Genomic DNA, 25,562 nt, shown 5'->3' on the forward strand with positions numbered 1-25,562 from the left:
TTTAGATTTTTTAACATGTCTTTATTGCTTAAGGACATTTGGCGAGATAGCCATAACATAAACCTCATGTCCAGCATTACTTGGCAACACATTTCCCAGCTGGAAAGAAAATAAATTGGATTTTTTTTCTTTGTGCTAATGCCACATTTTTTGGATGCTATTTTGGAAACTAATCAAGAGGTGGCTGCTCAGCATGCCTCTTCATTCTTGATGGCTTTTTAGTGCAAAAGAGCCAGCAGCAACTTTCTGAAGTCCCCAGAGGTATCCGATCGGACAGCTTCAGCTAACGACTTCTTGTACATTTGTTGGAACTTCTCTTGTATTGCTGGCAGGTCACTCTAAGGAGACACCAAGAACCTCTTTAGAAGCACGGGATGTACTTTGAGTGATATGCCCTGCCTCTACTGGGACCCCTGGGATCTGATCTAAAGCCCATCGCACCCAGTGGGAGGAGGAGAGGAGAAAGCAGATCTAAAAATCTTGGGAGGACTTTCAGCTTAACTTTTGGATTTGAGGTAAGCCCATGTCTGATGGTGTGGTGAGGGGATGCTAGCTGCAAAGAGGGGTACGGGCCTGTGTGGAGAGCTGTGCTGGGGTGACCAGGGCCATCTCTGCCCGGTGCTCAGCAGTGCTGTGAAGGCATAGCCTTGGGACCGGACAAACTCAAACGGGTTGCTGAGACCTCCTGAGGCTGCTCCATGGTGGCAAGCAAGGACAAAGGCACTTCCAGGACTGTGGCTAAAAGAGAGTTTTGTTCCACCCACAGAAGTAATTTTCTGGTTACTACAGGGGGAGAATTAAATGCCTTGTCTCAAGCTTTCCTGTGAAAAGGCACCCGTTGGTCTGATCTCTATCACTTTGGGTTGTAAATGTTACCATGATTGGACCACGGCTTAAGAGAGAGACTACCCTGGAGCCTAATTTCTCGCACTGCAGACCATAGAGAAATATGCTCTTCTCTCTGTGAACGACTCCTCCTCTTTGTCAAGACTGAAACAGTCCTGGGGTTACAACCTACACAGCTTACAAGGAAGGAAGACTTAAAGACTGTGTTTAAGATCTCAAATGCCTTGTGTAGTTTTGTGCTTTTTAAAATGGCAATTATCTTCTTTGGCTCTTTATTTGTCTTCCCTCCTTCCCATCTGTTTTTCCCATCTGGAATCAGAGAGAATTTGCAACATATGTTTATAAACAAATCTCAATTTGGGAACTGCTGCTTTATCATTACTTAACTAGGGATTTACTTTTACACATCCTAACGGGGCCAGACCTCCCTGTGGGTTAGTTTTAACCAGGTATAGTTGACTCCACTTGAAATTGCCTGCATGCTTTCTGGTTTAGTTCTTTTGAAAACTAAATAGATGCAATATTGAAAGAGCGTGACCACCAATGTTGTTGAGCTGAAGTGGGTTGACTGAGCACATGATCCACCAGGACTCACTCCATATCCTCTACATTTATATTCCTCCCACAGCTGATGTGAGGTATTACAGGTCACAGGGTTCCCTACCTCAGCCCTGGTCACAAGGATGCGGATCAAGGTCTTTTCGTCAGTCCCACCTCCTTTCATTGAGTTATGCAGAAGTGTAGCGAAGTAACCTGGGCAGTCTTTGGCACAGCTCACTAGAGAGAACAGGAAGAGATTTCATTATACTTGTATCTTGACATTTTGCAATACACCTTCAAGGAGAAGGAAATAAACAAGGAAGAAATAAAGGAAACTCTCTAGGGTTTACGCTCAGACTTGTGAGCTAGTGGGGCTTTCATTCTGTGACTGGTCTCCTATCAGTATGCAAGGAGAAGTCTTGGAGGTTGAATGGGATGTACAGTTCTCCACTGGGAAAGCATGTCACACCGTGAATTATCAGCATGAGCACTCTGCCATTCCACAGTGAAAATGAAATTGAGGAGAATGAACATTTGCCCCTCTGGGGTTCCTTTTTCCCCATCTATTCCGATGCTCACTCCGCAGCTCACAAGAACAAGATTTGGGAGAGCCCAGACCCAGATGGATAACAGCTATACCAGCAAGTTAACCAGAGCCAGGGCACAGGCTTAAACACCAGTCACAGTCATCCCCAGTGCTAAATTGCTGTTGAGGTCACTGTACATTTTTGTGGTGGCTGGATAGCACAGTTCTGATGATGCCCAGGCATCCACTGGAAGCTACCAACAGCCATGGCCTCAGGGGCAGCTTTGAGGTGAGCAATCTGTGTTAGAGGGCAAAAAGTTTAGCTGCATGGAGAGGAGCTGTGTTTAGCAAATTTTGTTTCTAATACCAAGGAGTCCAAATTGCTACTGAAAACTGTCTCTTCTCTTCCCGGCTCACTTTAGGGCTATCTTGATGGCTGCTGCCAGGCTATACACAGACACCCAAAAACCAATGTCAGATGATGGCAAGAACTAGAAAAGAAAGCTCTTGACACCTTTTTTTTTTTTTTTTTTCTTTACCAAGAGTGAGATAAGCCTTCTCCAGATCTCCAGATGTTTCACTTTTAATGGATTCTTCTATATCCTTCCCACACACCTATGAGGACAACAAAAAGGAGCTATAAGAGCTGCTGTCTGTACATGTAATCCCACTGTCATAAAACCAGCATCAGATTTAGGATCCAATGGCAAAAAAACAGTTCAGATCCTTTAGAGCCTTTCCCAGGGAGTAATTCAAGGCCAAATGAAGTTCTCTTCTGGTGCAAGTGCTCACAGGTCCACTAAGAAGAGAAGAAGGTCCATGGAGCCAAGTAAAGCTGCAGTGGTTAAGAGATGGATAACCTACATCAAGCAGTTGCACTGCTATCTGAGGGCTTCTAGGACAAAGAAGATGCAGCTTCTTTTTGAGTGACCCCTAGTCAGGAGAAACTGCTTGAGCTTCCCCTAATCCCTCTATCAAAGGCTCTGGATGGCTCTCACACAAATATGATAATTTTTGGAGCTTTCCCAGCTCTATGAAGTTTTGTTACTTATTGTCTTTGGCTTCCCAGGGAAAGTTTACAAGCACTGCAGTTGTTCCTAAGTTTTGGTATTATTCTGTAGGAAAGGGAAAAAACAGACTGACACTTCAAAACAGAGTTGATCCTGATTTATGAACTCCACGAACCTCAAAGGCTTTTACTTTGCTCTGTTTTGTCTGTCAGGATGGCCCCGCGTGGAAGACTTAAGTGGACTTTTAGGTCAGAGCTGGGAGACCATGTGTGTACAAAGCTACCCTTGTAGGGTACCTTGTAGCTCTATTTAGGCTTTATTAATATATATCATATAATATATAATATGTAATATACAATATATAATAGATAATAGATAACATATAATAGATAATAGATGAATAGGCTCTATTTAACTTTCCAACTGCAGAGGGGGACTGAAGTCTGCACAGCTCTTATCTTGACGCACTTCTGCTTAAGTACAGCCAGGCAGGATGTGGTGGATCGGTTTGGGCAACCTGATCTGCTTGGCTTTCGGAATCAAAAAGCCAAGGTAGCTTGGCTATCGGAGCATTTAACTGAACCCCCAGGGTTTGAGCCACTCCAAGGGAGAGAGCCTCAGTCAGCGACTGGGTTTGTTCTCCTGCCAACAACAAACCAAAACTTGGATGAAGCTGCCAACATTTTTCCAGCTATGGGCTCCTTATTATGCTGACGCTGAAATATGGCCTTGACTGGAGCTTTTTTCATCTTCAGTGCCTAGGGTTACAGTTTTCTGGTGAACTCAGAGTTATTCTAGGGAATTTCGGGACTGTGAGCCAGAGGCTGGAGGGGGGACCTTCTCCTGAGAATAAATGTCACTGCTGAGCTTCCACCTCACTGTCAGGAGAAGGACCTTGAATCTCCCATTGCTTTGACTTTCTCAGGCCATTTCCAGGTGAGGCATCTCAGTGGGGGTCACCTCCAGGCCCAGGCATGTGTAAAATGTCCCTGGTGGGTGACACAGGGAGAAGTACCAAACGGCCAGGATCCCGCTGCCTACTTTGCCTTATGTTCAGAGACAGAGAGTGCAGCAAAGTACCGGCACAGGCTGTCTGCCCAGCGTGGGTGGAAAGGAAGAGGCTGTAGATGTGCCTCTGCCCAGCCACAATGAGCGTGTGAAGCAGTGGGATCTGGAGGAGAGACCTTGCCAGGCTCTGCCTTGGAGAAATAGAGGAAAAGACTAGAAAAGCAAAACTCTGCTTCAGGGCAGGAGTTTTTAAACCTGTCCCTTTGCTGGTTCTCCTGCAGGAGTGGGGACACCCACCATCGTGCAGCTATGGGAGGGAAATGACACCATGACATTTATTTGGCTGGATGTTTTGTAGGTTATGAAGGGGAATAGGTTCTTCAGCGGCAGCAAATATAGCTTTTATCCCCTATTTCCGTAAGATCAGGATCCAGATGAATAAGAATGTTTTCCGAGATTCTTAAAGCACTGAAGAAGTTTTAAAATGGCAAAGAAAGGATGGCCTGGTCTACATGTTGTTGTAGGGTCTGCAAACTCATGCCAGGCCCTATGCGACCCACATCGCAGAAGAGAATAACTCACCTTTTGGTACGCTTGAAAAGTAGCTCTCAGCTGACTGTAGCTTCTCTTTGCTAAGACCACGTTGAAAGCCAGCTCCTCTGTTCCCCAGCGGCCTTCTCCTGCCTGAAAGATTACATGTTATTTTTTCGAAACACTTGTTTATTTGTCTTTACTGTTAAAGACAAAAAGTCAGCCAGAGCTCTTGATCCACCAAGCTCCAGCCTGTGCCCCCCTTGCTCACCTTCCACTGCCGTGGCCCCTGTGCATGGTGTGTTTAGCCACCCCCAAGACAGCACGGGGCAAATGAGGATTTCTCCACAATTGCACTTACTTTGTACAGATCTGTGGCATCTTGCTCAGCGAGCTCTGCATTGACCTGTTGGGTCTCGTCTCGGGTTGCCTAGAGAAAAAAGGACATGACCGTGAAAAAACCAGACCAAGCGCAGGTTAGGTTTCATAGTGGAAAGGAAGGTGGTCAGCCCGTGGCCCTGACAAATATTTTGGTTATAGTTTTGCTGCCATCTGCTGACAGATGTCTCGTAACGGGGCACGGTGGGACTTGGTGGTGCAGCTTTGAACACGTTTACTACAGCCTCTGGTTTTGCTGACTTCAGCCTGGATGGTAGGGTTTATCTCCCACGTTTCTTCGCTATGTGCTGGGACCCTGATGAGATTGTAACCCTGATGCCTCTGGAGCAGGAAGGGACTCTCAGGGGTGGGCAGCTGCACAGCATTAGACCATACCCTGCAGCAGGGTGACCCGCTGGTCCCCCTTGTCCCCAGACTCTTTGCCATACCATAGGTGCTCCTGCTCCCTCCCCCAGCCAGCATGTGTCCAGAGCAGAAAACAAAATCAGAGGAAAACCTGATCTGAGTTTGGAGTTACGCTTGCTTTGAGGAGGGCTGGACTAGAGTAGCTCCAGAGATCTCTTCCCACCTGGCTTCTTCTTTGGTTCTGCTTTCTGCCACTTTTTGCTGCTATTTTTCCACTGGTGGCAAGTGGTTGCGTGCGTGGCCAGAAGCTGGGGTGGGAATGGGGCTGAGATCTGCAGGCAGAGCTGGGGCAAGATGGCCCCAACACGGCCTTGGGCTTTCACCCCTTGAGGGCTGAGCTGCTGGGTACGTACAGCACCCTGGGCTCAAACCACAAACTGGTTTATCTGTTATACAGCTACTGCAAAATGGCTCCCAGTACTTGTGGTGAAGTGCTGATGGTTTTCATCGTGCTGATGATGCCCTGATAACTGCAAGATATCTTCCTGGCTAACCTATATACTCTGACCATTCACTAACACTGTAATTCCTGGTAGAAATTATGAAGGACTAATCTATGAAAAAAAATCTATGAATAATATGTATTTACCACTCCTGAAAATATACCCTAAGTGGTTGAAGAGCTGTGACAATGCTTTCCAGAATGGGAATCTAACTGTGATGTATTTAGTGATGTGACTGTTAGGTCTTCAAAGCGTCTTCTGTTTATTTAATCTTGTAATTTCTCAGGGCTGTCTGACCAGACTGGCTACCATGCTGCATTTCTAGGTGTGATCTGATTCTTCTTAGTTATCATTCTTAGTTATGAATATATATATTCATAAATGTCTTTATGAAAATATTAATTTTCTTCTTTATTTCATGCAGGTGGTTCAAAATAAAGTGTGTTCTAATGGAAAATATGCATTTTTGGTGAATGGAAAATAAATAGAACAGCAATCTCTTTCTTTATTGTTCTGGATCTATCTGAACTGTAAAATCCTCAGCTGAGATGGAAATTAGATTTTGTTGGTTTGGGGCAGAATTCAGCATAATGTAACCATGCCCTTGAATGGGTATTCTAGCCATTACCATGGCATAAATAATGATAAAACAATGCTATTGTCTTCAAAGTATCAGAATTTATAAAATTACTTCTGATTTTAGAAATTAAAATTGTATATATTAAAAGGCTATAGATATAGAAGGCTCTTATACTGAAGAATGCCTTTTGCTTATGATGATTACCTCATTATTATATCACATATTGTAATTACTTTATTATAAATACAAGCTAATATTTATTATGATTACTCAGGGTAGAGAAAACTAAATACTTCAGTCAGGCAACTGCATAAAAGGAAAGCCCCCACCAGCCTTACCTCGAGCACAGTGACTAATATCTTCTGTAGGGAGCCACTTGTGTCACTTTTAACATCAGACTCTAGATCCCTATCAAAGACTATGGAGAAAAAAGAAAAAAAATCCGTGAGGGTTCGCCCAGTGATAAAGGTTTTAAATGAAGGCATTTGAAGGACAATACTACTTACGCCGTTTATATGCCTCCTTTATGTTTACAATTTCCTAGGCAAATAAATAAAATAAATAAATAAGGAAAAAACACTTAGAAATAACAAATACAAATTCAATTAGTTAATAAATAAACAAGCAAACAACCCCCCAGTAAGTCAGTGCCATGACCGTGTTTGCATGAGGTGTAGCAGGCGTGGGGATGGCAGAAGCTGAATTCCCATTCCCCGCCGGTGCTGGGACCCAGTGTGGTGCAGACCCACAACTCAAACCCATCCCTGTTCAGGACAGCATTTCAAGGGATGCCTGACTCATGCAGGCATCCCTCTGGTTTCACTTGGTTTTTAGTGTTAGCTAAAGGGCCTTTTGAAGAGGATCTCGTTCCCATAGCTGGTGGGAGCCACCTCTGAACAGTCAGAGCAGTGCCAAAGCTGCCTCTAACAGGCACCCGGGGATTTCTCTTCATCAGCGCCACGAAGGAAGAAATTTGAATTCTATTGCTCTTAACTCCTCCAAGAGTTTCAGCCCTGGTATGACAACCTTACCGCTGCAACCACTGACAACAAGCATTTCAGCTGTGGGAGCTGGTCTGATCCCTCCTCCTCCTCCTCCTCCCGGGGGGGGGGGTGGGGGGGTGGGGAATGCTCCTGGCTAGCTCTTTGCCCTGCTACCTAAGGAAGGTCATGCACGGCGTCCCAACCTTATTGTTTCGTGTGCAGAGAATCTCAATCAGCAGCGACTCATCCGTCCCAGCACCCTTCATCGCCTTCTGAAGCTCCCGGGCCTCATACTCGCAGGGCAGGTCCAGCAGAGCCAGCACAGCCATTTCGAAATTCCCACTCAAGTCTCCCTTCAGGTCCTCTACCAGATCCTGAGGGGAGAGTTGGAAGGGTTAGTGCAAAAGCTGAGGTGAGATTAGAGGGTTTCTTAATTTGTTTCAGGGAATTTCACAATTTCAAAGCTTCTTCTGTACCAGAAAGGGACAAAAACATAAAAAAGACTTTAAATACGTAGACTTCTTTTTTGCAAAATAAATTCCCTAAAAATTTTTGTTTGGGATTGAATGAAATGATTGTCCCATCTTCAAATACCAGCTCATATCAGTCCAGTTTTGACTCTTGTTTAAATAAATGCAAACTAGTGTTTTTAAAAACTTAACAGGAGGAGACTTCACACTGAAACTTCCTGCTTCGAGCTGCAACAGAAGGGATCAAACTTATTAAACTTCTCTTCTTACTGGAAAAACCAACAAATTTTTACAAAGTGCTTTGGTGCCAAGCAGTCAGCATTTTTTCCAACAACAACAACAAAATAATAAAAAAAAAAAAATCAACCTTCTGATCTACTTAATTCAAAACGTAGTAAGACCCTGGAGTATGTACACTGGAAGGCTGCCTGCTGATAATCCATTTGAAGCCCTACCTCCAGTCAACATTTCCTGTAGCATGGGAAGCACTTGACAAGTTCAGAACAACAAAGCCCAGCTCTAAATCTATTGTTCTTAAATACCCTCTTACACAACCCCGAGTGAACACTCGGTTTATTCGAGCCAGATTGACATGGGTGTTGGAGCAGTTTCCGCACGTGTGCCACGAGCCTTGCTGCTGCCTGGAGCAGCGACAGAGCGAAACGGCACAGCTTGCGGCTCCTTCCCGAGGGATTCAGGCTTCCCAAGCAAGCGAGAAGGGTTGCTACGTGCCATTGTGACCGGGATGTCTCGCGGCACTTGCTCATTTCTAATGACTTTTTTTTCTTTATCCTCATTATAGAACTAAATTAATAGTATTTACGTAACCAAAATCTTTATCATGCTTGCTGTAAGTTCTACTTACAGAAGGATTTCAGGTTCAGTGCTGCCTGTCTTATTAATATTCATTAATGACTAATGAGCAAGCAGACCTTAAGAAAATACCAATGTAATGATAAGCTCTGAAGGAGTCCGCTTTGCACCTAAATAATATATTGGAAGATTTATTTTTCTTACATGCAAAATCATTAAGGCAGTCTACGTTTCCTCCTCCAGAAATCAAGTCCCCAGTGAGACTTCTTAGTTTTACAAGAAGTTTACTTACTTTACTTCATCGCTGGAAGAAATCAATACTACATCTACTAAACTCAACAAAAATATCATGATGTAAGATCAAACAGTTCCTCTGAATTTGCATCTGGTCTAAGAGGGATTCTGACTTAAAATTTCCCTTTTACATCGATTCCTTTTTCTGAATGTGCTGAAGATGAACACAAGCTGAAATATTTTTTTTATTTCAGTTATGAATTATTTTCTAGCTCTCCCAGCTTTGATTAAAACGCTCTGATCTGGTTGAGGCTGAACTCAAGAAGACTCTGAGGCTAAGATTAGAAATATAATCTGTATTTTAGGAGATAAAATAAATTGCTGAATAACTGGTGTCCTCCTGAAATCCACTGTGCCCTTGTTCTTTTCAGAAGTAGAGGCCTGTAGGCTATATTTCTAGCAGGCATGCAGTTTGAAACAGGGGCCATTTATATTGAAATACCTTATTATACAGAGTTTTGTACTTCTGTTTTATTTGTTGTCTCTGCTCTGATGTTCGACTCGACAAGACTTCAATAATTTTCTTTTCATTGGTTCCTGTAAAAGAAGTTGCACATAGCAATTACTTAATCGTGGATCTAATGCAAAGGATAGAAAATGTGATGTCTAAAGAGAAAAAAATTGCTATACGTATATCCCCACTGATGCCAACTTTATGATTTGTAGCACCTAAGGTTCTTTTGCGGATATATTTAATTGTAATCAGCTACAATGATCAGACCATAATATAAAAGTTCACCATCCCGTGCCACTCAGATTTTACCAGGGCAACTCATTCTCCTGTTTGAGAAGGTCAGGCACTGCTCCCAAAATCAGGGTTATGCCAGCACCGGCAGGCTGACATACACGTTTTTGGTAGCAACGCTTGTTTGAGTAGTCCTGAGGGATCACCCACCAGCTTGTGCACTAAGTGCACAAACACTTGTGCCGGCACAACAGGACAAACAGCGTGGGGTGAGAGGCTGGGGCAGGTGAGGATGTGTTTAAAACAGCTTCATTATCCCACCGCCTGAATGTACAGCCCGTACAAAATGGGTTGTGCCTTGTGCTAAGCAGAGTCAGGAAGAGGAGCAGGAACTGGCCTTTATGGTCTGAGTCTCTGCTGATGCCGTTGTGCTTGGCAAAAGTAAGTGAGAGTGAAGGAGGAGCATGGGGTGCCCCGGTGACAGGCACCACAGCAGCTGCATCTCCCGGGAACCCGCAGGAGAACTGCACACGGAGCACACTCCATAGGAAAGCCCTTGGGCAGCTTGGGGCTGTAACTTACGCAATGGATGGAAGCAGCTTTCTAAAGGCGATGGCTTTGTTCTTGTACTTTTCTTGCTGTCAGCCTTATAAACAGATGTTTGCACTAAATAAAGCTGCTGGAAGGCATTTGTTATGTTTGTGGAACAGGGCCACAGTGATGTTACTTGGATGCCCAAAAGACACCTTAGAGTAGCTATTGCATTCACACACGTGCCCTAGTACCCTTCCACCCAAGGGCCAGCAGCCTGCCTCAGGCATTATTTTTTCAAGACGAGTATTGAAATGGGGAATGTGTATCAGGAGAGACCTATGACCCTGCATGTGATGGGCATTGCCAAAATGCCTGCGGTGCATAAAGGGTTTAGATGGCAGAGCAAAGGCATCCATGCCAGGTCTGCTGATGCATGCATGTCATTGCTGGTGGACGCTGCCCCATGCTCTCCTTGTGCTCTTCCATCTGTTGCATCCACATACTGGGCTTTGTGCTGTGCCTCATCACAGGTTCTTGGGAGCAGGGACCAACAAGGCCTTCCAAAGAGCTACCAGTACAAAGGATAAAAATACAAATGATATTGGCATTCAGCAGCAGCTGATGCATTTTCACCCCTGCCTATCACCACCAAGTACATACAGGGCAAGTTTAAGGCATCTGGTCCAATTTTTCCTGCTTAGAATAGAGGCAGAAGGCACGGTCCAATTTCAGAAGGAAAAGCTACCTTTTCTCCTATCTGGCAATGAGGGGTTAAACTGTCAGTAGGAGAGTCCTCTGGGGAACTCTCTTGAGGGGGCTGAGTTGATAGGATAGGAACAGTTCCTAAAATTCAGCACATAAGTAGCTGATTCTGAATGTCAGTGCTATACCAGAAAGAAATGTTTAAATACATGTTTACTGTGCAAATACCTGGAGTGAATTAATAACTTATTGCTCTTGTGTGCTGCCTGGCTGCTCTCCCTCTGCTGGACATTGTCACTTCCATGGACCTGAGGATCCCATGAACACTGTGCATTCCTCGTTCCTGCCAGTGCACAGTCAGCCAGCTTACTTCAAACTACCTTAGAAGATGGTGGGGGGCAGTATTTTTGGTTAAGAATCACTGATGCAGATTGAAAGCACTGTGTATTCCTTTCAGCTGATGGAGCTGCAGTGGGCTTTGATGAACATTTGGAGGTGGTGATGTTTTTTACTGGTCCTTGAAGGCCTGAGAAAGGACATATAACCATGACCTTAGTCTGACTGGAATAGCTGGACCCCATGACTGTCATATCAGTCTTGGTAGCTTGATGTTCCTATCGCAGGGAGAAAATATCATGTTTATCCCAATCCCCTGGAGCCAAGCAATTAACAAACTCGACCTTACTAGTTTTTGAGAAACAAGCTGGCTTCCCTTCACATTTATCTTATTCATATAAAACTTTGTGGGTGTGCATATTCTTTGAGTCAGTGACAAAGCATAAAGATTACCTGAAACTTGTTGGAACAGCTGTTTTGCCCTAAGTTTATGTATACGTCTTTCTAATATTGAAATGTCCTTTGTATAAAACTCAGGAGGTTTCTTACCTGCTCCTTTGCAGGCGCTATGTAGTTTCTTGGCATCTTGGTCTGCATCAAAACCATGATGATGGCGTTTATTGGTTGACTAGGAAAACAGGCACAGGGGAAACAATTTTGCATTAGTCTCACTGAACGACAGCAGTCTGGGTCAGGTTCTTGCTTGATCTTTGTTCTCACCATCTAAACCATTCACTGGTTTAAGAGAAGTTCACACTGGGCTTTGCTGAAATACTGTTTCTATCACTAGGGCGCCTAGAATGGTTCCTCAAATAGCTGTCACCACATGACACACAGTGCCAATCCTATATAACATTGTTCTGCCAGTTCAGGCTTATTCAAATAATTTAAAGGTAGTAACTCCATACTAGGCACCTTCATGGAGATGTAATATCATTTGTTTGTACTGTTTTAATAACAGGCCAATATAAATGCCTTAATCAGATGCATACAGAACCAGGCTCTGTCTCTGCAGTACGTTTGTTAGATAGGAGCCTTTACAATCCCAATCAGCTGAATAAAAACTGGTCCTGCAAACCTTTCTTGCGGCGATGCATTCCTGCAAACAAGATAATTGGACATACATAATGTGATAAAGCTGGTGCATTTTATATTTTGGCAAAATACTACATGTGGTTGCCTTGAGCTAAATCCATGGGGGATAATAACTCAAAGTCCACAGCCACAACAAAAGTTTACAGCCTGACATATCAATGTAAACAGTGGCTACTAATTTGGCAAGCTGTGAATCACAAGGTCTGAAATGCTGGTACATCCTCTATTCTGCTGTTTCTCGGACAAGGATAGAAGTATCTGAGACCAGGAGGTCAGCAACATTTGCAACACCTGTAATCAGAATCATGAATCAGATCTTTTAAAAGCCTAAGCTCTAAAAGAATACCTGAAAATAGGTCTTAGGCTCCTAAATCAAGTAGAGCTGTATCCACAGCATGGACTTGGGGGGTCGAAGTGGGCACCGCAGGTACTTTGGCATTTCCATTCAAATAGCAACATGTCGATCAGGCTAGTTGCTTTGCAGGGCTGCCAAGCACTGGCACCACCACTGTTAATTAAGGTGTTAACTTAATTGTTACACTGTTAGCTCCAGGGCATGGCACTCTGCTTTCCACTAAATTAAGTGTTGTGACACCCCAGAGTATGGCAGTCTACTATTAAGCCCTTTTGAAAATGCCACCAGCCTACTGAAGAGCAGAAGAGGCTAAAAGGCTGATTAATCTCCTTGTCTTTGGGGATAGCACAGGGCAGAGATGATTCCTGAAATACAGGAGGTACAGGATTGTTCTGCTTGTGGGATAAAAATAATTTAGCCATACAGCTGTGGGCCATGCTCTGCCATGCATCCATCTGGCCGGAGAACAACCTTTTTATTTACATGTATAGCTACAACCTGGAAGTTTGTTGGTATTCTTCAGAAGTTTCATGCTGTGATTCACTGGTGGAAGAGCTACATCTCTGGACAAAGGAGTCCTCTGTCAAAAGCCAAAGGGTCTTTTCTCAAGGAGAAAACCCAAATCCAGTCCCTACACTGCTTTACCGATGCACCTTTGTGACAGACTGAAGACCATTTAGGTACCTGGCTTTTCTCATGCAGTTAGCAGCTAGGGTACAACTTATTGCTAATGGTAGCTGCATGTAGTGCAGCCAGCTCACTGAAACTGGAAGTTATTTTGACAACAATAGCAATTAGTAAGGTACAATAACACAATAATTCCTCTTGGTCTCTACAGCACAAGGTAACACTTTCATTGCCATATCAATATCACAAATGTTGCTTGTAAATGTGTAACCTACTGTATGCTCTGACACAAACACACTTCTCTAAACCTTTCAAACAAGGTGGAAATAGATGCATATAAGTAACTAATATTTTCTAGTGGGAGATTTTATTTAATTATCTTCAGATGTCCCAGAACTTTTGTCAAAAAGGAAAGGTGAAAGTACAAAGTTAGGAAACCGAGGCACTGATCACTGTCTTTATCCAAAATGAATTGCATTCACTTTTTTCTATTATGATAGGGTGTATGTGCTTCTCCTTTGATGGAATCATGTACAAAAGAAAGCTTTTTTGCACAACATGCTTGAAAATTAAGCAGCTTTAATTTCTTTCTTCTTTTCTGACTGGTACATCCTCGTTTTCATTCCTGTGAGAATAAAATTCACCTCTGTTCTCTGTAACACCAAAGCAAACGACAGCTAACCAGACTCGGTGATGAGCGTGGGGGAACGGAATAATGGGATCCCACAATACCATGGAGGTTTATTCTGGATATACAGACCCAGGATGCAAATGCTGCACGCATAAAGGGCCTCTGCTGGAGAGTCATACGGGCACAGTGTTGCCACAAGGAGCATGGTCTAGGTGCTGCTCAGTGCGTGGCGGATTCAATGAACATCATGGTGTAGCATTCAGGAGTATGCTTGGCTGCCTGCTCAGCTGAGCGTGTCCTGCAGACAGCAGCTTGTGGTGCCAGTATAGTTTTCCCCTCTCAATAATACCAAATTTAACATGCAAAATGTTTTCAGACACTTCAGTCCATACTTTAACGTAGGATTGGTAGTGCTGTCAGTTAGGACTGCGTTGCATAATGCACTCCTAATTACTTCTTGCATCTGTATCACGCACCCTGGAGCAATCCCAAAAGACAGCATAAGATGGAGAGACAGTATCCCTGCCTTTCCCCTGATGCATGTGGAATGCTCTTAGTTGGAACGGGGTACAATATCTGAATGGAGTACATGATGGTGGCATTAAGATGTCATTTTGGCTCTATAGCGTTAGTATGCTTTTCAGATGATGTTCATGCCACTAGTATGGTTGATCCTGCTGTCTTTGTTAGGCAGCCGGTACGGAAGTTGTTCTAGGGTTGTTTGCAAAACATTTCTTTGTGAGGGTGAGGACCAGGGAAACAGCTGAAAAAACAGCCAAAAAAGGGACAATTCTGGAGCACAAAATCCAGATAGAAATGCTAACATATCAAATGCATAGATTTGACTACTTTGTAGTATCCAAGTGCTATTCTAACTTGCAACTTACTATAGCCCCCAAATTGGCTCCAACAATGAGTTGAGAACTGTTACTCCACACTCATTTCCTCATGACCTGGGACAGAAGATGTACTGGTGAGGAGTGAGAGGAAAAAGGCTTTGTCTGGCATTTGCCCCCACTTTTCAATCATTCAGCCTGGACAGAAACACCTACACAAACACCCAAAAGCAAGAAGCTGGTTTGCCTTACCTTACCACCAGCAGTGCTGGGCTGTGGGTATCGCTCTCGTCATGTTAATGCTGCCGCCTCTGCAGCTCCCACCGCCTCAACCCTACCACAGATGCACCGGGTCCCCGTAATGTCATTACAGGACTTTGGGAGAGTGGTTTGCTCCCTTATGCCTTGATGGGTGGTCAGTTACACTCAGGTTTTAATGAGTCCCTAACTCCTAGGTGCAACTTGTCGTAGCTGTTGTGTTTGTGTGTAGCACAGTTGCAACAGGCAGGAAAATAGTAGCACCGGCGACTGAAATAACATTGTGGATTTATGAGGATTCATAAAGATACGTATTTCTTTTCAAGGGGAAAATCATGCGGGAGAGAAGGAAGGCCTGTTTCTTAATGATGTTCAGGACATGTTTGTTTCAAAGCAGCACTGTTGAGTCAGCTCTGCTAAAGCCTCCATCTACAAATAAATCACTGTAAAACATTAAAAGATGCACCTCGGGGATATCATTCTTATAGTACTGTGTGTAATCCCAGCATCAGCTTTATAGATGGGAAACCTGATACTCTGGGTAAATGACTGTCAAGGCCAATTCCTGAGTTATTTGGAAAGCTCTGGTTAAAATCCACCACTGGCTAGGTCCCAGCCTTGACCTTGCCCACTGATGCAGCCTTTCTGCGCAGGAGAGGGAAAGCTGCAGGTTTGGAGAGGTGGATTTTCCTGCAAGGGATAAATGGCGAAAGAAATGGGTGTTTAATACCATTTGTAAGTTTTAGGCATTTTTATTTTAAAAATATGGGCAGAATCACTTTAATATAGTTCTTGTTTTAGAGTTAGGTTCTAAGTTTAATTTGAGTAACTAATGATTTACAAGTGTTACAGCAGTTTAGGTGACAGCATGATGTGCAGTCTGGAACATCAGGTGGACAGATTGCATACAAATGTTGCAGCTGGACATAGGATGTAAGGGAACTTGCTTTCATAAATTAGTCCAGCTCCATCTACTCAGTTACTTCATATTCTTCCACATTTCTCTCCAATACCTCTATATTAATTAGTGTCATCAGAGTTCTGGTGGTAAGAAATCCTCTTTTTAACTTCCAGCCTGGCTGAATTCATGGCCTATGTCTACTTGTTTTTTCTGCCTACAGTGTTCCTTAGCTTGAAGAGTTTTTGCTTCACTTAAGCATATTTTAAACAACAATCATTTCCTCTTGCAGCTTTGGCTAGAATTGCCACAGACTTATTTTTGTTACACTGTATAGATTATAACTGATCTAAAACTAACGCTTCTACATTGTTGTGAAGCACAGAAAGCAGTTTTTTCCTGCTGTAAATTAAATTTGACTTTAAGGAGATGTAAGATAAATTTATGGTTGAAGATGGTTTGCAATGCTTATAGCAGCATTTGGAGACTGTTCTTTGCTAGTTCAGCACATGGAGCCCTTACGGTGCACAAATAAACAGTTTAACAAAAGGGTTAGCAAAACCAAGAAAGGCATAGTGGCGATGGGGGGTGGGGGTGGGGTGGGGGGTGGCAGGGGGAATAAGAGCTCTGGTGGATTCAAGGCATCAGTAGTTAGAATTGGTGGGGTGTTGCAATACATCACAGACATTTCTGAAGACTAAGTCTAGTATCTTCCTTGAGCCGAATACAATCAAGCTTGCAGTAGATACAAAGTGCTTATATGTCAGTAGACAAGAAAAGAAGAAACACTACCAAGCATGCCAGGTAGCTTCCTGTATTGCAAAAGAGAGAGAACGTGCCCTACTTGAAAATAGCGGATAATACAGCTGAGCAATCACAGCTATTTTTCCATTTCCATCATTTCAAGCAGATGGCGCAACCATGCTCAGGAACAGAGGTTTCTGGAGGAGTACTGTCAAAACAACAGAAAGGGTAGCTGCTCGGGATGCTGCTGACAGTGCTCACCCACTGCAGCTCTCACGCAGATCGATGCTGATAATGTACATTGAGAGATGCAGACACAGACCCTTCTAGCAAGCGCCAGCAGAAGCGTGGCTGCTGACAAGAGCAGGTCTAATAGCTATGGGCAGAGCTCTAGAAAGGGCTGGATTGATCCAGGGATGTTGAGTGCCTGCCCCAGTCTTCATTTTTGCCAGATCCGCTTAATGTGCTTTATTCAGTGCATGCCTAATTTCAAGCTTCTCTTTGGTTGCTGTTTTCATTTTTCTTTGGCTTAACAAAAAAAAAAAATATTAAATCTCAAAATGGCTGCACATAGAAAGGGCAGACGGACTCGTGCTCTTTCCGGCACTGACTCCTGCAAATCAGTGTGGTCTGGAATAAAAATTAGGGCTGTATTCAGTTGTCTAAATGTAGGTATCTGTTGCTGTTAGAGATGCCCCAGGGTAAGCTGGCTGCTGCCTGTCAAAAATGAGCAGTGTCCTGTGGGACCTGCCTCCGTCAGCCCGGTGTGGATGTCTCACATACCTGAGAGCATACCAGTGGTTACTGGAGGTAGGCAACAGAATCGTGCCACACCTATTTCACCAGTTTCCTTATTCTTCACGTATACGTAATCATGTTCACAAAAATGCATTGAGAAACCCAAGGTTTTAAAAAGAATGACATAAACCAGTTCCATGTGTAACACTCTGAGCTTTCCTTTCTACCAAGCAGGTGAGTGTCAGTTTCCCACAGATTTATATCTCCTGTCTGGCTGATTTTGGTGCCTCTACCACCTACTGCAGCTGAAGCAATTCCTGTGATGGGCAGAGGCATAATGGCCCATCGCTGTGTGGATTCTCTGGTGTCTTACAAGGGTTGAGCTCATGCCTCTGTCTTTTGTTCAGCAGACTTCTAATACAGTCTCTCTCTTCTCAAGATTTTCAAGAAATGTAACAGGCACTAAGAACTTTGAGACTAACACCCTGCTGGTAAAATCTGAAAATTGTCCAGTGGCTTCAAATATTTTTAGCTAGGGTAACAGAGAAATACATACAGCAGTGTCATGCATCCAGTTTCTTTAGGAAGCCAAGCCCCAGACAATCCATAATATCCCAAAGGTGAGCACAGGAATGCCAGAAAAACAGACAGACAAGCCAAAACAATTGAAAACCCATCACAGATAGGAAGCTGTGGAACCTGTTGAGATTTTGCAGTTCTCACTGTGCGCAGTCACTGGGTCATCAGTTCAAAGACCTTTGGGGAGCCTCATCTCCAACTAATGAACCAGTTCTCCAGCTCAGCACTGCCAGAGCTGTCAGGACTGGTTTGGGCAGAGCTGATCTTGCTGTAGGCAAAGGATAAGTGAGCTGACATCTCAAAGTGCCTTCCGGTTCTATTGTTTTCTGTATTTCTCTTTTGTGTGGTGGGGAAAATGCAATTTCTCTGTCTGCCAAGAAATGTCCCAAACCATCTAGTCGCCTTGTTAGCATAATAAATGAAAGGACTGGGGTGTTTATCTCATTAGTTAAATTGTATCTATTATACTAGGATCATGGAAGACAGCTTTTGGCAAATCAGCACCTATGTGATTAATTTTTTATCAACACACATACACTCCAGATTAATTATTTATCCTGGCAGAAGCCTTCAATAAGCTATAACGCAACTGGAATCTAAGGTTAACTAGACTAACAGTACTGGATAGGATAAAAAGAAAGGGCATGTTATCTTAGATCCTGTGGTTTGTGTCTTCTAGTACGTAACACTTTGTGTGCATGACATCCTGTTAGCAGAACAAACGCTGAACTCCCACCCAAAGGGACAGTCTTAATGACAGCCCAAATCTCATTACTCATTTTCAAGCATTTCCATGTGTTAAGAATAAAACACAAGAACAAATATGGGAGTAGGCTGATATATTTCGATTCTGATCTACTTCCAAAGCATGGATTGAAAACATGATGATACATCCCTACTTCATCAATAGTCTGATTTACTGATTTACTAAAACAAAGGTTGCCAGTTATACAGATATTTTTTTCGCCCTGTTGTAAATGCCTCCTTAGGCCCTTTTGACCTGGGTCAATTTGTGGATCATTGCAGAAGGTATGAGCATAACAAGAACAGTCACAGCCTCCTCCTGCTATATAAGGTATATTATATTTCTATAATAATGTCACCCTATTTGAAACCCATGCATTCCTAATAGAAAATATATCTTCCTGCTTCTACCAGTGAAAAATGCAGCTGAGGCTGGAACGAACACCAACAGAGGGGAGGAGAAGCCATTTCAGAGGTAGCACCCAATCTGCTAGTCAAGCAGCATCCCTCCCTCACCCATGGCAAAGAGCCTGGAGACATGTATCACACGTCTAAGCTGTGGGCAGGAGAGCTCTCGGTGTCAGCAGGCAGAGGATCGCCCCTCCACTGGGAGCCTTTGGCTTTGCCATGGGATGGATGAGGCTGGCAATGGGGCCCAGCAACCTGTGGCTGCTCTCTGTGGAGGGAAAGCCCTGGGACGCTGGCACAGACCTGCTCTTGGCTGTGTCAGCCAGCCTGCCACAGGGCTGTCAGTGTTCCTGGGGAATAAAAGTGGGATTTGTTCAGAAAGCTCCAGACCATCAATCGGAAAGGGCAGAAAAGCAGATAAAGCCCATTTCATTTCAGTGTATAGGTACTTCCATGAGAAAGACTTCCAAATAATAGAGAGCTCTAATATAATGGAGAAGCAAAAGAAGCAAAGAGCAATTACTGGTAGGCAAGGTCAGGTCTCATCTAATTGGGAAAGGCTGTTCAGGGGTGAGGATATCTGGTCACTGGTGCATGATGGGTTCACCATTGCCTATCATCCTTGCATCAAAGCAAGATGTTCTTCTGCAAGCTCTTCTTCAGTGAAATTCAAATAATTGGTCTCAATTATTCAGGTAGGAATTTATGTGAAACGTAAAGCCTTTTAGCATATGGGACAGAGTAGATGGGTGCTAGCATCTAAAAAAAAACCCAGAAGTGAACAGCAGCAGCATGTTGGAAGTGGGGCAGTGTCACCAAGCACCAGAGTTTGTGCTATGGTAATAAAAAGGTGGGGTTGCTAAACACCTTTTTTGACATATGCCAACCAGCAAAGTGGTACCTTAAGGACTATGTGTCCTTTTGACTGCAAGGTTTCTTCCTCTGCTGTTTTGTAAGATGTACCTGTCATTTTTGTTTGAGCAATTTTCTCAGTAAACCACAACATGTAACTGGAATATTGCCAGCTGCCTTCTTGTTGACTGCTCAGAGAATGGTATCAGCATCTCCGAATGCCATCCGCCATCTGCCAGGCAGGCTGTCACTCTCCCAAATCCTTACGGCTGTTTTAGGTCTAACAGCTGCACAACAGCAACATGCGCTGTCGGGCCAGCTTATTGCTGACAGTTTGTTGCTATCAGGAACAAAGCAATTTCTAGATGACTTCATTTATATATATGTATTATATATATAACTACTGCATATTACAATATATGTAAATCATGTAGATTAGATTTCATTACTCAATGGCCTTTGCAATGACTCGGTGACTCTTTCCAATTGAGAGGTACAAATAACTTTTTCTACAACTGAGACTAAAACTACAGTGATAACAAGATCCTAATAGAATTAGTTGTATTTACTTTTTCCTATTAGAAACATGTGGCAACAGTGCAGGTAATTGCTCTGACAGTTATTTAAACTGGAAAATTAAAACCATCTCTCTCTCTTACTATGCCCCTCCTGTTTCTAAGTGGCTGTTAATGTATCACCTCATACTACCTTATGGCTAAATTTTTATCCACTCAGTTTATTCACACTCATTACGATGACAGAGAAGTTCACGATTAAGAGAAAAAATAAGTTTTGGGGGGGTTCTCTCATGGCTGAATTTTAAACTGTCTGGCTTTAATGTGTCCAAACCTTCCTGTGGCTGGTGGAACTCCTTAACGCAGATTGCTTTGAAGATCAAGAGCTGGCTACCAGTGGAAATGCCAAAGCTGCAAACCTGCAGCTTTTATTTCTAGAGGGTTCAATCCAGATACTTAAACACAGACAACCTGGAGATGTGCCAGAGCACCCAGCACCTGCATGGGGCTGGCAGAGGTGACACAGGGCTGACAGGAACCTGACTCCCCTGGTGTTGCAGCTGAAGCCAAGGCAGCAAAGGATGCTAGGATTCTCCAGAGACACCACGCCTCTGTTTAGTCATGAGTCATGCCTCACATCACTTCCTTTTAATACTTAATGGCTTTCTTCCCCTAGGACAAACCTGAAATTTCAAGTCTGGAATAATTCTCTTTATGCTGGGGGTGGACTTGACTACTTTAGTTTTATTGACCTTAATGCCTGGTTGGCAAACACTTTGTATGCTGGGCCATTAGGGGTAATGATAGCTAAAATGATTGGAAACTGCCATATTCTGCCTCTTTTTTCAGCTGAGATACCAAATCTCTGTCTTGCATGCTGATACAGAGACAGCTAAAATGTTCTGTCTTACTAAAAATTTTACGCTCATTACGTCAATTAAGACTTGTGATGAGTACTGGTAAGTTAACATGGATGGAACTGAAATAAATTCTTGCGTATGCCAGCATGAAAGTTAACATGACTTAAGTACACCTATGCAGGGCTGAAATACATGAACACAATCTTTGGAAACATGATGATGACTCTTTCATGTATTTTAAAGCTCAATTATTTAAAAGTAGAAGAACCTGAAGGATGTTGCACCCCATCAGGGAAGCCCCAAGATTACACACTTCTCCCCTTGGTTCATTTTAAAACATTCCTCTGCAAGATGCATTATCTGAACACCAACCATACATACATAGACACATAGAAGGGCTGTTACTATACGGACATTACCTGTTTAGTGTCTGACAGCCAACTGTGTCTACCAAACTTGGAGACTTCTGTGTCAGACTCTTTTCCACCTCACAGGGTGGAGGAAGTCTTGGGATACTCCCTGAGTCACCTACAGCAGCAGTAATCAGTCTATTGCTTCTGTTAGTAGTCACGGTTAACAACAGAGGCAGAGTAATTTTTCTAGATAGTAACAACAGAACTTGATAGAATATGCTAAAACTGTTGTATACAAAGAAGAGCTTTAGAGTCCGAGTATTTTGGAATTTTTTTATGTTTTTGCAAAACATAGTTGTTTGACCTATTTACATTATGTAAAACATAAATGTAATGACCCTTTGATGCTTCAGATAGATTATTTTTTTTTTGCCACAAATGCATCATACATTTTTCATGGGTAGATGCTTGTTAACATCTACCACGGCTGCACTCACAGGACAGACCTAAAAGGAACAGCAAATATCCTGGATAAAAGGGGACCATGGAAATGAAAAGAATTTGCCACAGTTCTTCCCCAGTGTTGGGTGGCTGAACAAGAAAGTATCTCTGTCTCCTGCTGACTGTGGGCTTACGGCCAGGGACTGAACAAGAATCGACTGTCCCTGAATATTGGTCTGTCAGGGGAAGCAACAAATAGCTATTGTTGAGCTTTGTCATGAGATAATAAAATCATGCTGTGGTAAGTAGTACTTGTACTAAGGGAACATTTCTACAAGGATAGAAATGTCCATAGGCAACACAGAGGTCCTCGTGATGTCTGTGAGCTTATGCCCAAGAGGACTCCTCAGGCAGGTATGTTCTTCATGTTATACTTACTTTTTTACCTTCAGGTTCCCCAACCATCTGGCTCACAACAACCTGCCACCCCCTTCTCACATTACAGAGTCTTCCCTGGCAGAAGGTTTGGGCTGCTTTACAATCAGAAGATGAAACTCAAGGACATCCCAGAGAACCTCAAAAAGTGGTTTAAATTACAAACACAGAACTTGCCCACCCACTAGATTAATTCAGGTCACAAACATCACAGAGAACACCGGAATAATGCACAAAGAGTCGTCTTGGATTCTTGAGAGACAGAAGGTAAAAAACCAATTACACAATTAACACAAAAGTCAAAATCCATCAAACTTTTCAAACCAGCATACCATCAGAACCATTGCTGCTTTTCCCAAACTGCCCCCAAAGCACCTTGCTTACAGCAGAGCAGCTATTCAGATTTTCAGGTGGATTTATTCCACTTCTGGTGATTTTGAAGACAGCAGCAGTACAGATAAGCTTGATGCAAGGCCGCAAACAGAGAAAGTAACTAGCAACTTTAAATCTCTAAGGATGTGCAGTCAAAAACTTTGTTTGATTGTAGAAAAAGGGACTGGATCGAGTTCGGAGAGAAAAAAGCATGTGGAAATATGCAGATTTGGAGCTGTAACGTTGCATGGGGTGCAGATCTTGACTGGGAGTTTGGTTTCTAAGACAAAAGTACACTTTAGGGCTAGTTAGAATTTTTTTGCTGAAAGCGTATTTTTTCAGTAAAATTTGGTACTTTTGATCAAATTAACATGTTCAGCAACATATTAATTTTGATAAAAGCTCCATTCTAAAATGAGACATTTTGATATAGCTGAAAAGTTCCATTTTAACATCCATGTAATGGAACCTTTTCTTTGAACAATGCTTAGCTTTCAGTGAAAACTTCATTTAATCATGACATTTTAAAAAAATATAATTAAAACCTAAATCCATTTAACTAAATAAAATATCTCATTTGACACAGATGATTCATTCTATATTTCTCCTAGCAGAATTTGGGCTATTCAAAAATTTTTCACTTCTGAAATTTCAAAGCAGATAAGATTTTGGAAAGATGCAGCATTCAACAGAACGAAACAACCCAGTTTTACCCAGCTTTCTAGTGCTGAGATGGACCTCAAAGGTGGAGTTGCCTTTGTGCACTGCAGTGCCTCCCAAAGCCACCACAAACCACAGCAACAGGTGCTGCAAGACCACGGTGCCCCTTTCATCCTTCGTAAATAAAGTGCTTACTGGCTCATCTGCTGACAAACTGGTAGTCCCTATGGCTGGTTTCCGTATATCCTCTGTGAGTCTGTAAGACTTGCTCTGGAGGTTTAAAAAACACAAGACGTAAGACACTCATGAACCTACGGTTGCAAAACAGGAGATTAGGAAAAAGAACAAACTGCAGCTGAAAAGCTTGGTTAAGATCTTAGTATTTTCAAGGCTATTCCAGAAGCGGTTCTCTGATACAGATGTAGGCATTTCTCCAAGATAACTTGTAATTTCTAGGGACAAACAGAATGATGCAATTCCCAGATAAGTCACGGGCTGAATCATGGAATTCTCTTCCAATGTGGGCTCACACCTCTTTCCACTGAAGCTTACAGCCCAGCTCTGGTGTGCTGCACCTACATCCAGGGTGTAGTATGGACCAGTGTGGAGCTCATACAACTGCTAAACCTGCCTGAGATGCAGTGCTGTGATCTCTCTTGCCACAGACAGAAGTCAGCTGGCTAGCTTAAACCTAAATTGCATATGCCTGCTCTACACTGCATTCAGTGAACTGCCCAGTGAAAGGCTCTCCAGGGTCAGGACCCTCAGGAGGTGCCTGCTGACAACCCTGCAATGTGTGCTTATGTGGACACGTGGGGCTGTGGCAGGAGCCTTCTTAGTCTTGTTCCCTAGGCAAAGACAGGTTGCTGAACTGCTTGCTCCTCTCTCCTTATGCAAGCAGCCAGTCCAGAAAAGGATGGTGTGGAGATGGGACCATCCACCCTTCCACAGGGAGACAAAATGCTCCTTGACTTAGTAGCTGGAGCTTTGTGTGAATGGCACAGGCTCTCTTGCTCAATCTGCCAAAGAAAATGTCCTGACGAGCTGGTTCGAAAGCAGCAGATGCTTGGCATCTCTCAAAACCTTGCTGAATTTGAATTAAAAAAATAGTCACATAATAAAATAATATAAATCTTAGAGGAACTAATGCAACATTAGCCTGTATCAGTAAACAAGCTGTCTTCTATTGATATATACTGTGAAACTGCAGGGTTTCACCATTCACTCATGCACTGCTGAATAAATACTGCCTTTTATCCATGAATTTTAAAACTGAGGCTAAAACCCCCCAACTTCTTCAGCACAAGCTACTCAGCTTTCAGAAGGACCAATCACTCGCAGCTACCACACACAAACTTTCGACAATCAGGTTGCTTTGAGGTTAAGTATCTTTATGCAGATTTAGATATTTATTATTAAACACCTAAATGTTAGCCAAAATTGTCTCAGTCAAAACTCATATGGTAATTTGATGTGTAAAACCTGACACCTTTTTTTTTTCCTCAGGCCCTTCTGTGAGCACCACATTTTGAGATTCTACTATTACACTACTATTCAGTGATAAACAGCCAGTTTTTGAAAGTGTTGGCCTTTGGGACAGGAATTTTTTCATACATCTTCAGGGAATTATTTTAGTGTTCAGAATGTTCCAGTACAAATTTGCTAAAGTACTTACATTTAGTTTTCTCCCAACATCCTATACATAATTTCTTTTTCTCAAAATTAAAGCGCTGCCCTTTTTAACTAAGCCGCAATGAGCACTAAAACACTCAGAACCAGTGTGCTACAGTAATAGTTTCATTATTCATGGACTGCAATTAAGCGATGTTACCAGCTACATGCAAGTTTCCCACCCACGCTTAAAGTAGATTTCAAGATTAAATCTTCATTTGCAGCTGTATTAATGTCATTTAAAGTGAAAATTGTCAAAAATAAAACCAGAAAATTGATGCATTCTTGACAATCCAAATTAAATAACTACTTACATGTGAACTGCCCATTTTTGCTTAGCCTGAGTGTGTAGAAGATGCAACTCTTCTGCACTTCAATAAAGCAA

General features: G+C 42.9%; 1 protein-coding gene across 2 annotated transcripts; it reads right to left on the minus strand.

Annotated features, from left to right (window-relative positions):
* Positions 1–25,562, minus strand: ANXA13 (annexin A13). 2 transcript variants are annotated; one of them, XM_040588780.1, is made up of 12 exons: positions 25,492–25,561; positions 23,702–23,776; positions 11,655–11,733; positions 9,291–9,385; positions 7,475–7,645; positions 6,795–6,828; positions 6,627–6,706; positions 4,823–4,891; positions 4,513–4,614; positions 2,452–2,527; positions 1,511–1,623; positions 1–338 (listed from the first exon to the last, which is right to left on the minus strand). In XM_040588780.1, the coding sequence occupies exons 1-12, from the start codon at positions 25,504–25,506 to the stop codon at positions 219–221; spliced, it is 1,029 nt and encodes a 342-aa protein (XP_040444714.1). In that variant the 5' UTR covers positions 25,507–25,561; the 3' UTR covers positions 1–218. The 2 variants fall into 2 exon arrangements, with proteins under 2 accessions (XP_040444714.1, XP_040444715.1); XM_040588781.1 differs by lacking the exon at positions 23,702–23,776 and having other exon boundaries at positions 25,492–25,562.

This window comes from Falco naumanni, chromosome 3, assembly GCF_017639655.2.
Source record: "Falco naumanni isolate bFalNau1 chromosome 3, bFalNau1.pat, whole genome shotgun sequence".
Classification (NCBI taxonomy): Eukaryota; Metazoa; Chordata; class Aves; order Falconiformes; family Falconidae; genus Falco; species Falco naumanni.

Bases quoted from the DNA above. Each gene is read 5' to 3' on its own strand.
- ANXA13 (XM_040588780.1), bottom strand. The intron at 6,829-7,474 runs GTTGGGACGCCG...TTATTTGCCTAG, and splicing joins TCTGCACACGAAACAATAAG to GAAATTGTAAACATAAAGGA. The intron at 6,707-6,794 runs GTAAGTAGTATT...TTTTCTCCATAG, and splicing joins AAAGGAGGCATATAAACGGC to TCTTTGATAGGGATCTAGAG.